Source organism: Microtus ochrogaster, chromosome 24 (assembly GCF_000317375.1).
Source record: "Microtus ochrogaster isolate Prairie Vole_2 chromosome 24, MicOch1.0, whole genome shotgun sequence".
Lineage (NCBI taxonomy): Eukaryota > Metazoa > Chordata > Mammalia > Rodentia > Cricetidae > Microtus > Microtus ochrogaster.
The window spans coordinates 27733636-27745864 of NC_022024.1; the positions used below are offsets into that span (position 1 = coordinate 27733636).

A 12229-nucleotide genomic window follows, 5' to 3' on the forward strand; every position below is an offset into this window, starting at 1 on the left:
AAGCGTGTTCCTGTTAACTGTTTGAGTCAAGCGAAAGGCCTGACAGGGATACATTCTGGCTGCTTAGCAGGGAGAGAAATTTCAGAGGTAGCCACCGCAGATGGTAGCAGATGTCGTGAAACTCAGAGCGGAAGCCATCAGGGACTCCACCATCTTAGAGCTAGGCACAAACGCCAAGAACTGTTCCGCTAAGCCAACCACCAATTATATCCCCCAAGAGCTCTAGGAGGCCAGAGAGGCTACCGAAGTTCCCTTAATTGATGGCTTTTGTTTCCTTTATGCACAAATCTGCCGGCCCAGGGCTCCACAAAGATCAAACACGTCAGGTGTGTGGAGCTGTATGCGTGTAATTGACAGCGACAGTTGGCTGCACTAGGCTATGGGTTACAGTGATTCCTTCCACGGCGGCAGGTACCAGAAGTGACTCTGGATGCTGGGCTCTCAGTTCCTTGTACAGTGTCATGTCGTAGGACCCTAAAGAGGCCGGAGTCACAAGCTTGTGGCTGAATAAACAGCTCTGTCATCACCCCACTGATGCTGCCGGTTACTTAGCCACTGAGAACCCGTTCCCTCGTTGCTGAAATGGGAACAACAGCCCCTGTTGTATTGAATATCGGGATGGCCACAGTGGACACTGTATGGAAAACCCTTGTGCAGTGTACTGAATGTAGTAAGCATTTAAACAGTGTTAGGGGGCATCCACACCCTGGCTTCAGGAACTGTAGGTTAGGACCCTGTCTCAGTCAGGGTTTCTATTGCTGTGAAGAGACACCACGACCACAGCGACTCTTATAAAGGAAAACATGTCACTGGAGATGGCTTATTACCATCGTGGTGGGAAACACAGCAGTGTGCAGACAGATAGGATGCTAGAGGAGCTGAGAGTTCTCCATCCGGATCTGCAGGCAGCAGGAAAAGAGAGACACGGGGCCTGGCTTGAGCATTTAAAACCTCAAAGCCCACTCCCAGTGACGCACTTCTCCAACAGGCCACACCTCCTAATAGTACCACTCCTAGGTGACCAAGCATTCAGATCTAGGAGTCTATGGGCGGGCCATTCCTATTCAAACCTGCACAGACCCCAAAGGGGTCATGTGATTGAATGCGGAGTTCATAAAATTTGGTAACAGAAAAAAGATTCTGAATGCTAAACTATCAAACAGAATTCAAACTCAAACCTGTAAGGAATCCGGGGTGTTCTGGTAGGGGTCTCCCGTGTTGCATCTCAGGGTTTCACTGCAGCCTTGGTTCTGAACATTCAACACTTCCACTTTTCACTATGCCTTCCACCGCCAGAAGCACCCTTGTTCAGACTCAAGACCTTTTGCGTGTCGAGAAGGGCAGTGTGTCTACCGTACACACAGTTTTCTTCTAGAGAAGCCTAAAGGCTCCATTATGAAAACAAACATGATTTTTTTTTCCCTTCTGTCATCCCTCAACATGGATCAAATTAGTCTGTCTTTGGGTTGTATGGTGATAAAATGTTTGGTTTTAAAAACCATGTTTTGAGTTGCTGATCATATAGTCTCATAAAACATCATTAAATGAATCTTGGCTTGAGATTAGGACAGAATTTCCAACAATTTCTGAAGTGGCCTTAAATATACGTCTACCATGTTGTACCAGCATTGGCGATTATAGAATCAAAATATCGATCAACTCAGAAAAACGCTGAAGTCGCTCTACATCCTGCCATATCAAGTACCCAGCCAAGATTTTATCTTTATGTAAAAATAAGCTCATTCATCTCATTAGTATGCAAATTTGCTTTAGTTCTTAGTAAGTGGTAAAATTAAATGTATATAAAATTGTTTTAAAATCGATTTTTGGGGTGTCGGGTAGCTGCTCAGTGGGTAAAGGACTTGCTGTATGTACAAGCATGAGTTTGGATCCCCAGAACCCATGTGAAGGCTGGGTGTGAGAATGGTTACCTAGAACCCCAGCAATGGGGGTGTGGTAGGAGAGGCAGTGACAGAGACAGATGAATCTTGGAGCTCACTGGCCAGCCATCCCAGCCAATCAGTGAGCTCAAGATTCAACGAGGGATCCAGCTTCAAAGACTAGGGTGAAGAGCAATGGAGGAAGGTGCCCAAAACCAATTTCTAGCCTCTACATGAACTCCCACCCTTCACACATAAAGGCATAGAACACACACACACACACACACACACACACACACACACACACTACACACACACACACACACACACCACATATACTCACATGCACACAGAATGAGAGGGAAAGAATAAAATAAAATAAAAAACTATGATTTCTTATCAGTAAATGTCAGATTCATTTCTCATTTATTTATCCATTCATACCAATCCCAGTTCCCCCTCCCTCCTCTCCTCCTGCTCCCCCACCTCCCTCCCAACCAAGCCCCATGGGCTCCTCAGAGAGGGTAAGGCCTCTCCTGGGAAGTCAGCTAAGTCTGTCCCATCACCTCATTGAGGCAGGACCAAGCTCCTACCCCACCAGTATCTAGGCTGAGCAAGGTATCTCTCCCTAGAGAATAGGCTCCACAAAGTCAGCCCATGCACTAGGGTTAGATCCTGGTTATAAAGGTCATACTTGCATATCTAGCTTATATACATATATACCTGATTTATTATCAGTAAATGTTGAAATTGTATTTCTAAATTATATACATATATATACCTGGGGGAGGGTCACATAACAATTTTTCAGACAAAAAGGAATTGCTAGTGGGAAGTAAGAAACTCTGATCTATACCATATCTATTTGGCATTGCCATGGTTCCTGGGCATCCCACAACCTTCTACCTGCGTTAGTTACATGCAAAGTAACTGTGCGGAGAGAGGGGTTGAAGATACTCTGTCATCTATAATTGCAAACCCAGAGGCTATTATAAAATGCTGTTAGACTCTATTACTTCACCACGTGTGAACATTCTCAGCTGCTCAGGACCGTGTTTCTTTTACATCTGAGTGCACGTGGGTGACGAGCAGCTTTTATCATCAACTTGACACAACCTAAGACTCACCTGGGCAGAGTCTCGTTGAGGGCTTGTCTACCCTGGGTCAGCCTGTGGGCATGTCTGTAGAGACTGTCTCAAGTTAACTGATGGAAGGAAGCCTCAGCTCACCGTGGTATCGCTGTTCCCCAGGCAAGGGTTCTGAACTGCACGGGCAGAGAAACTGGGCTGGTTGCAAGGAGGAAGCCGGTGGGTGTTGTGTGAGATTTGTACACAGTGTGAAGATACATTGCTGTGATTGGTATACTAAAGAGCTGAATGGCCAATAGCTAGGCAGGAGAGGATAGGCGGGATTTCTGGCGCATGCATGAGAGAGAAGGAGAGAGAGAGAGAGAGAGACAGAGAGAGAGAGAGACAGAGAGACAGAGAGAGAGAGACAGAGAGAGAGAGACACAGAGAGAGACAGAGACAGACAGAGAAAGAGAGAGATGGGGGTGGGATCTAGGTGTGTGGATTTCTCCAGCAGACTCGGAGCGAGTCAGACATGCCAAATTGAAGAAGGGAAAAAAAACACATGGCAGAAAGGTAGATTAGTGGAAGCAAGTTAATTTGAGTCATAAGAACTAGTTGGAAATAATCCTAAACTAAAAGCCAAGCTTTCCTAATGAATAAGAAGTCTCCCTGTCGTTGTTTGGAGGCTGGCAATGCAAAGACAGTCTGACAAGAAGGCTTGCTACGGATGAATATGCGTGCATTCATTGTTCCCTGCTCTTGACTCTGCATGGGACCTGGCTAATCAAAGTTCCTGCCTTGACTTCCCCACAATGATGGGCTGTAATCTGGAATTGTAGGCCAAAACAACCCTTTTTCTTCCTTACATTGCTTCCCCCCTTCTCTAACAATGTTTTTTTTATTTTACATACCAATCCCAGTTCCCCCTCCCTTCCTCCCACTCCTCCACCTTCATCCCACCCCATCCCCACATCCACTCCTCAGAGAGGGTGAGGCCCTCATGGGGAGTCAACAAAGTCTGTCACATCCCATTGAGGCAGGACCAAGGCAGCCTCCGCCCCCGCCCCCCATACTTAGACTGAGCAAGGTATCCCTCCATGGGAATGGGCTCTGAAAAGCCAGTTCACGCAATGGGGATAAATCCTGGTTCCACTGTCAGAGTGGCCCCTCAAACTGCCCAAGCCACACACCTGTCACCCACATTCAGAGGGCCTCATTCAGTCCTATGCAGGTCCCCCAGCGGTCAGTCAGGAGTCAGTCAACTCTCACTAGCTCAGATCAGCTGTCTCTGTGGGTTTCCTCATCATGGTCTTGACCCCTTTGCTCATAGAATCGCTCCTCCCTCTCTTCGACTGGGCTCCAGGAGCTCCGCCCAGTGCTTAGCTGTGGATCTCTGCCATCTGCTTCCATCAATTATTGGATGAAGGTTCTATGATGACAATTAAAATCGTCATCAGTCTGATTACAGGGGAAGGCCAGTTCGGGCCCCCTCTTCACTATTGCTTAGAGTCTTAGCCGGGGTCATTCTTGTGGATTCCTGGGGATTTCCCTAGTGCCAGGTTTCTCCCTAACCTTACAAATGGTTCCCACTATGGAGATATCTCTTTCCTTGCTCTCCCTCTCTCTCCTTCCCCAAACTAGACCATCCTAGTTCCTCATGTTCTCCTCCCTCTTCCCCTTCCCCTTTTTCTTCCTCCCTCCCCGTCATTCCTCCTCTTCTCCCTCAACACTCCCAATTTACTCAGGAGATCGTATCTATTTCCCCTTCCCAGAGGGATCCACGTACATCTCTCTTAGGATCCTCCTTGTTACCTAGCTTCTCTGGGGTTGTGGACTGTAAGCTGGTTAGCCTTTAGTTTATGTCTGTTATCCACTTATGAGTGAGTGCATACCATGTTTGCCTTTCTGGGTCTAGGTTAGCTCACTCAGGATGTTTTTTTTTTTTTTTTCTAGTTCCATTCATTTGCCTGCAAATTTCAAGACATCATTTTTTTTTTCCTACTACTGCTAAGTAGTACTCCATTGTGTAAATGTACCACATTTTCCTTATCCATTCTTTGGTCGAGGGTCATCTAGGTTTTTTTCCAGGTTCTGGCTATTATGAATAATGCTGCTATGAACAGAGTTGAGCAAATGTCCTCGCAGTATGAGTATGTATCCTTTGGGTATATGCCCAAGAGTGGTACTGCTAGGTCTTGAGGTAGATTGATTCCCAATTTTCTGAGAAACTGCCATACTGATTTCCAAAGCAGCTGTACAACTTCGTACTTCTACCAGCACCCTACATTGCTTTTTGTTGGAAGTATTTTATTGATGCCACAGAAATGAAACCTGGACATAATAAAACCAGAAGATAGTGCTTTATTCTTTAGCAGGTTCAGTATTAGCTGGAAATCAAAGATTGAAGCCCCCCCCACTTATTTTTTTTTCTAGGAAATATAGACTTAAGAATATATTGGGCTACACACACAACCACCCATCTTGATAGCATCCTCTTCTATTTCCTAGATTTCTACCTTTAGACATCAAATTACAGCAGCACCAAAATAACGGTTTTGCCTCTGTGGTCTCTAGAGACAGAGAATTGTGCAGGACAGAGAATGGACTGATCTCTCAGAGTTTAGAGTCATGCAGGAATTCTAGTGGTTTTGTTTGTGTAGGTTTCAGGAAGGGTGAACAGTGGAGAAAGTTGCCTGGAAATAGGGAGCCAAAAGAGCAGGGCTGTAGAGAGGCCAAGGCAGCATCCTAACTTCCTCCTTCCCAGGTTATGACCTTGGAAGAAGTGCCTACATCTGAGCTCTAGTCATGCATAGGATGGGGGTTAACGAAACCAACATCACCAGCCCAGCTGAGTTCACACACTATCAAAGTGGCCCTTGTAAAACACCAATGCCCCTGCAACAAGAAGCCCTGAGAGTAAATTGCTCAAGGCAGAGGGATCTGCTCCGTCTCAGCATTTCTGACACTGTGCACAACTCAGCTGGCGTCCCCCACATCATTCCTGTCCTCCTCGGTCCAGTTCATGTGGACTTGGTTCCCCAGTCACCACTTCCTCTCTCCACAACGCTAAGATGTCCTAGTACTCCAACTACTGACTGAGTAATCACTCCCTCCCCTTGAGCTCCAGAAACAGGCCACACATCAGCATCAACCACAATAAACCAGTGTGGACCCAGGGTTTGGCAGAACTGCACCTTGGACCCAGGCACAGTGAGTTTTCTCTCTTGAAATACAAGAACTCTACCATACAGATTCAGATACCCAATTACCCAAATTCACTTTTCGGACTACAACCACAACTGAATAGGCCAAACGTGACTGTAGTGTTTGTGCTATACTGGCTGGTTTTGTGTGTCCACTTAACACAAGCGAGAGTCATCAGAGGAAGGAGCCTCGGCTGAAGAAATGCCTTTTTCAGATCCAGCTGTAAGGGATTTTCTTATTTAGTCATCAATGGGGGAGGACCCAGCCCATGGTGGGTGGCACCATATCTGGGCTGTTGATCCCAGGTTTTTTCTACAAAAAGGTGGGAGTTGGAGAAGCCATGGGAACAAGCCAGTAAGCAGCTCCCCTGATGGCCTCTGTCATCAGCTCCAGACTCTGGGATCCTGCCCTGTATGAGTTCCTGTCCTGACTTCCTTCAGTGATGAACAGCAATGCTGAAGTGTAAGCCAAATAAACCCTTTCCTCCCCAACTTGCTCCTTTGTCATGGTCTTTGTTGCAGCAATAGAAACCCCAAGACACCAACTTTCTACAGAAGGCATGGAGACTAGTTTTAAAGTTAACTATAGGGGTAGATAAATAGGTAAGACACAGGATGTTTTGAGGAATGAAACCATTGTGTATAATGCTACAACAATTAATATATGCCCTTATGTATTTAACCCCATAGAATGAAACCAAGAATATCCCTCATATGAATGATGACTCTGAGTGATTATGATGGAACAATGCTGGTTCCTCAGCTGGTACCAAACGTACCATGCTGAGGTCTGGAGAGTTGGTTCAGTGGTTTAGAGCACTGTGGTTCTTGTCACAGAGAACTTGGGTTTGAATACAGCCATCTGTAACTCCAGTTCCAGGAGATCAGACATGCCTTTCTGACCTCTGTGTGCACCAGGCACACGTACAGTGTACATATCCATGCAGGCAAAACACTCATGCATACACATTGAAAATAAAAGGTGCCGTTTTGTGGGGGATGTTGATCCTGGGGAGTGAGGGGTGTGTAAGTAGGGGCAGGATATTCAAGAGAAATCTTTACACAGCTTGCTCAGTTTTCCCTTAAATCTAAAGCTGCTTTTTAAGAGTCTATTATAAATTTATTTTACATACACATGTGTGCACATGCATTCTCTCTCTCTCTCTCTCTCTCTCTCTCTCTCACACACACACACACACACACACAAACACACACACACTACAGACATGGGCTCTGACAAGTGTGAAAATTTAAGAAATCTAGTTCTTTTATTCAACACCAAAGCAAACATCAAGTGTTTAAAAAATAATGGCACCTGCTTTGAATTCATTGGTGACATCTCCATGGGGGAAGATCTACAGAGAAATTACAATTTTCGGCAGATACGGGACTATGTAGCATTCCCACAAGATGGGAATTCTGCAGTGGAGGTTACGATCAGCAACCCTGACATGACAGTCAGGGTTGCTGCTACGGCCCCAGCACATCTTAAACACAGAGCACAATTAGTTGAAATGTTTCTTTTAGGACAAACACAGTAGACATGCGTTAAATATACGGGAAGGGCAACATGTAGACCACCCTCAAACACGCAAGGTGTCACACCTCTTCCGGCCTCTTTCAGCAGAGAACCGAATCCACAGCCAGAAAATGGAATTTTTGCTTTATTTCTAACAAGTTACCCAGTTCCTGTCATTGACACATTTTTTTAAAGCTCTTTATTTTCGATACAAACTGGCCAATTTGATTGTTTTCTGTAATCTGTCTCTTTAGACCCCTTAAAAGTTACCTGCTAACTCTGATCCCTCTCTTCACATAAACCTGTAGTCATTTCCCCAGCCCAAGGTCAAAAGTAAGGACACATGCAAGTTAGGTTGTTAAACCACACTCATTCTTCTCAATAAGCATACGTGCTCTTCCAAACCCAAACCATTAGATCTGGATTCAACACTAAAGCAAAATAACAACAAAACACCCACTCTACATTCCCATACAACACAAAATAATTTGGCATGTCGAATTCAACCCCCAAGAACAAAAGTAATTAGTTGCTTGTGGGGGGGGGGCGGTGCAAACTAGCTCCCCCAGCTCATTCCGACCTGTATTGAAGCCTGCTGTCAGAGGCAGGGCAGTTAGTACACACAGAGGGCAATTCTTCAGTAAAAAACAAGAGTGCCAGGGTGTTAATGTGAATGATGGCAGCCGACAGGGTCAGAAGACCTGAACACTACTAATCCACAAACCAGGAGCTTGGGATGGGGGCTGCTGTATTCACAACAAAAAAAAAAAAAAAAAAAAAAAGCAAACAAAAAAAAAAAAAAAAAAAAAAGTCAGTGAGAGTACTTTCATTGATAAGTCAATTTTTTTTGGGGGGGGGGAATTGTTCCAGATTAATCATATACAAAATATGAGCTCAAAAAAAAATTCAAAACCCACAGAGGGACCATTTTTCATATTTGCCATTCTTAAAGTGTTTAAGTTCTGTTTGTCCTCGGTAATCACGACACTGGTGATCGATCGTGATAATGTCACCAAAGATCCAGAGTCCAGCATCTGGAATGCCTCGTCAGTGTCCCTTAAAGGAACAGGCGCTTGCCTGCTCATCCCAAATGGTTCCTCTCCCCCGAGAAATACGTGAGATGTTTATTACCGACGCAAAGTGCAAAACAAGACTGGCTGACTCAGTTGTGCATCAGTCCCAGTCCCAAGGTAAGTCACAGTTGTGCCATTGTCTCTAGTTGTGTATTTATACAATTCATTTCTTCAGTGTGTACGTGATGTGTTCAAGAGAGCAAAAGAGGGGTTATAGCCCTTAAGAGAATAATGCACTGCCCGATCAAAGTCTCCTTGAACTCTGCAATCTTCCTAAAAAAAAAAAAAAAAATAAAACGCTTCATGAACCTTCCATAAGACCGAAGCAAGGGTGTCATATGGGCATATACCCAGGTAAAGACGGCGATTTGAGAATTAGTTGGAGCCAATGGAATTCAATGAATTCTTTAGGAGTCCATGATGATTTGGGTGTCTCCCCGCCCCCACTCCATTAGTTCAGGACAGTGCCCATTTCTGACAGATTCTACCCAAAGCTCAGACTGAAGGGCGTGGAGTGTGCTGCCTCTAACTTCCCTCTCTACTCCCTCATGGGTCTGAGAGTGTCAATCAAGAGAGTCCTGCTAGGCTGTGCAGGGGTGGGGTGTGTGCCGGCGTGAGAACAAGCCCGCTCTCCCTGGGTTCCCCTGGAGACCTAACTAAGCCTCCAAGGCTGGATTCATACTGTTTCTATAAACTACTAGCAGCACTCAGAGCCACCCCAGGCCCTGACATGTTGTAGGTGCCATGGGGAAATATTGACAAACGACAATGGGGGACGGGCACGGGCCAGCTTGCTTTGAGGTGTAGACAGAGGGAGTCTGATGCCTCCAGGTAAGGGAGCAGGCCATTAAAATACAAGAATCCAGGAAGGTTATGGTTCTCTCTTTCTCCCTGCTTGGACTAGAAACCTCCATCTGTCCTGTGTGGGGACACAGTCATGGATGGGAGTGGGGCTGGGAACTCCCCCATCCCTGGTTTCCAAGTCTCTACATGATTTTGTATTACTTTTTAAAAAGCTTAACTCTGGAATCAGTTAGGGTGATGTTTAAATACTTTGTGAATTTTCTAATTATTGATTTAAAAGTTGGGAGTGAGGGGGAAGAGGCTGGAGTTCTACGCGTCCCACTCACAGAAGCCGGGCTTGTACTAAACTGCCGCACGCTTTTACGCACCCCCACCACCCCGAGAACGTCCCTAAGAACAGCCATTTGAAAGCGGTGATCCGTGGATCTTGGAGAACATCTTCTGGAAGAAAGTAAACATTTAATGGCATCTTTACACCTTTGGCAGGTGCGGTGGACCAGGATTGGCTGGCAGCATCCAGTACAACCTTCTCTCTCCTCTTTGTGCTTCATCAGTAAACGGCAGCCACCGAATGCAGTGGCTCTTGCATGTTTTCTGCTCACTGGCAGTGCATTTATCCTGTGACCTCAGAACTTGTCCTACTATGTGCCTACAGGACAGACGGCGGCAACTAAGCTTAACAATGGACTTAATTCTCGCTGCCCTTCACACCCCTAAGTGGACCCTCCTGACTTCATCTGGGTAAAGGGGCTCCCCCTCGCCTAGCCACCAACTGATCAGACCAAGAGTTCACATCCCTCTTAGGCCCCCAGGGTCTGGCCTCGGCACACATATGATGTGTGAAGTTTGATTTTGTTGTCTTCAAGAAAAATAACACCTAGCGACATGAGCGTCGTTTGTTTTCATTCCCTGGACTCTGATCTCTGCAGACCTGAGAGCAAAGTGAATCACGAAAAGTGCATGCCATCCTCTAAGGGGATTTATCACAGCTAACCATCACCAGATTGGGCATGAGCCTCCCAGGGATGCTCGCAACACCCCGAGCTATCAGAGCCGCAGTTGGACAAAAGCACGGGCCGAAGGCTCCGAGGGCAGGGCCCTGCTAGCCAGGTGAGATGAAATCGGGTGTGTGTTTCCCTGGGCAGAAGAGGTTAGCCCATTTGTAAATCCTAGTGTCTACTGTGTAAAGTGCGGGGCTACTGGTTAGGCAGATTTCTGCCGGAGAAGCAGCGATAAGATTTGCACGGTACAGGGACATACGCAATTGACCAATGTGAACTCGGGGCACATAACGGGACGCAGCGCCACCCGTGGACAAGTGGGATAGATCACAGAGAGACTGACTGAGCTTCCACAGACCCCACCCCTCGCAACAAGAGCTCAACACTGCCCATAACTTATGCTTCCTCACTTCCCCAAGTCCTGCCATATCCTTGCTGTTTGTGGGGCTCAGAGAGCACACAGCTGCTAGCAATCACGAAGCTCAATGTGACAGAGATTCATGGGAAACACAGAGAGGCCCGTTCCTCTGGGTCGCTCTGGGTGCCAAGCGCTCAGTGAATGGGGCTCTACCGCGCCCAGCTCGCCAGGTGGGCTGGAGATCTGCTCTGATTAAGGCCGTGAGCGATGTGGGGAGAACTCTGGGGGCCGTTTTGTGTTAACCACGTACAGGGACCGCGTTGGCAGCTGCTACCGGGTTAGGAGACGCTAATTATTTACAGCACACGGCTTCGGTCCTTCTCGCCGTCTTTGGCACAGCCGTTCATTCAGGAATTTGGTAGTCTGCAACAGAGTTTTCTTCAAAATAAGAACGTGGGAGGATGTGAAGGCGGGAACCAGCGGCTCATCTCGGGATTATTATCCTCTCTATGGCACACAAAATATGGTCCCAGTTTTTACAAAATATCGCCAGGAGAGTCACAGCGAAGAAGGTGCCAAGGATGTGGAAGCGGCTCTTCATCATGGGCGCCACGAACTTGGCCAGGGTGGACACGCACACCAGGATGACGGTCATGAAGGCCAGAACCACATTGATGCATTTCCCCAGCAGCACCTTGGCGTTCACGGCATCCGTCTGCAGGGTCTGCTGCTCCTGCTGATGCAATTCCAGCTTAGAGATGCGCGTCTGGCAAGTTTCCAGGGCTTCCTGCAGGCAAGAGGACAGCAAGGAATCAAATACCGTTGGAATCGCAGGCCTTGTGGGAACACACGCCCAGATGTGCTGGAAGCCCCGGCTCACGACACCTAGTGCCTAGGCGGTTTCAAGTCTCCAAACGGATGGTGAGAGGCAGAGGTATGGGACAGGAATCCCAAGACCCCCCTTTACCCTGTCATGGGTAGTGGACACACATATATGCAACCATAAAACATCAAAAGTCAGCAGTTACGGTGATCTGCTTTTATTTTTTATCTCTTGGGAAGTAGCCCAACCTGGACTTAAATTTCTAATCCTCCTGCCTCAACTTTCCCAAGTGCTGGGATCTGAGGTTAGAGTCCCACGCTATCAGACCCTGCCATTTCTATTTAGCTACACTTATATAGGAGATAAAGTGACATAAAAGCCGGGCGGTGGTGGCGCACGCCTTTAATCCCAGCACTGGGGAGGCAGAGGCAGGCGGATCTCTGGGAGTTCGAGGCTAGCCTGGTCTTCAAGAGCTAGTTCCAGGAAGCTACAGAGAAA

General features: G+C 46.8%; 1 protein-coding gene across 7 annotated transcripts in view; it reads right to left on the reverse strand.

Annotated features, from left to right (window-relative positions):
* Positions 1–9744: 9744 nt before the first annotated feature.
* The window catches only part of Tmcc3 (transmembrane and coiled-coil domain family 3), a 262328-nt gene continuing 259843 nt past the window's right edge, over positions 9745–12229 (reverse strand). For all 7 annotated transcript variants that reach the window (XM_026784509.1, XM_026784510.1, XM_026784508.1 and 4 more), the window contains one exon: positions 9745–11695. In XM_026784509.1, the coding sequence (XP_026640310.1) occupies positions 11393–11695 (303 nt within the window). In that variant the 3' untranslated portion in view covers positions 9745–11392. The remainder of the gene's footprint in view (positions 11696–12229) is intronic.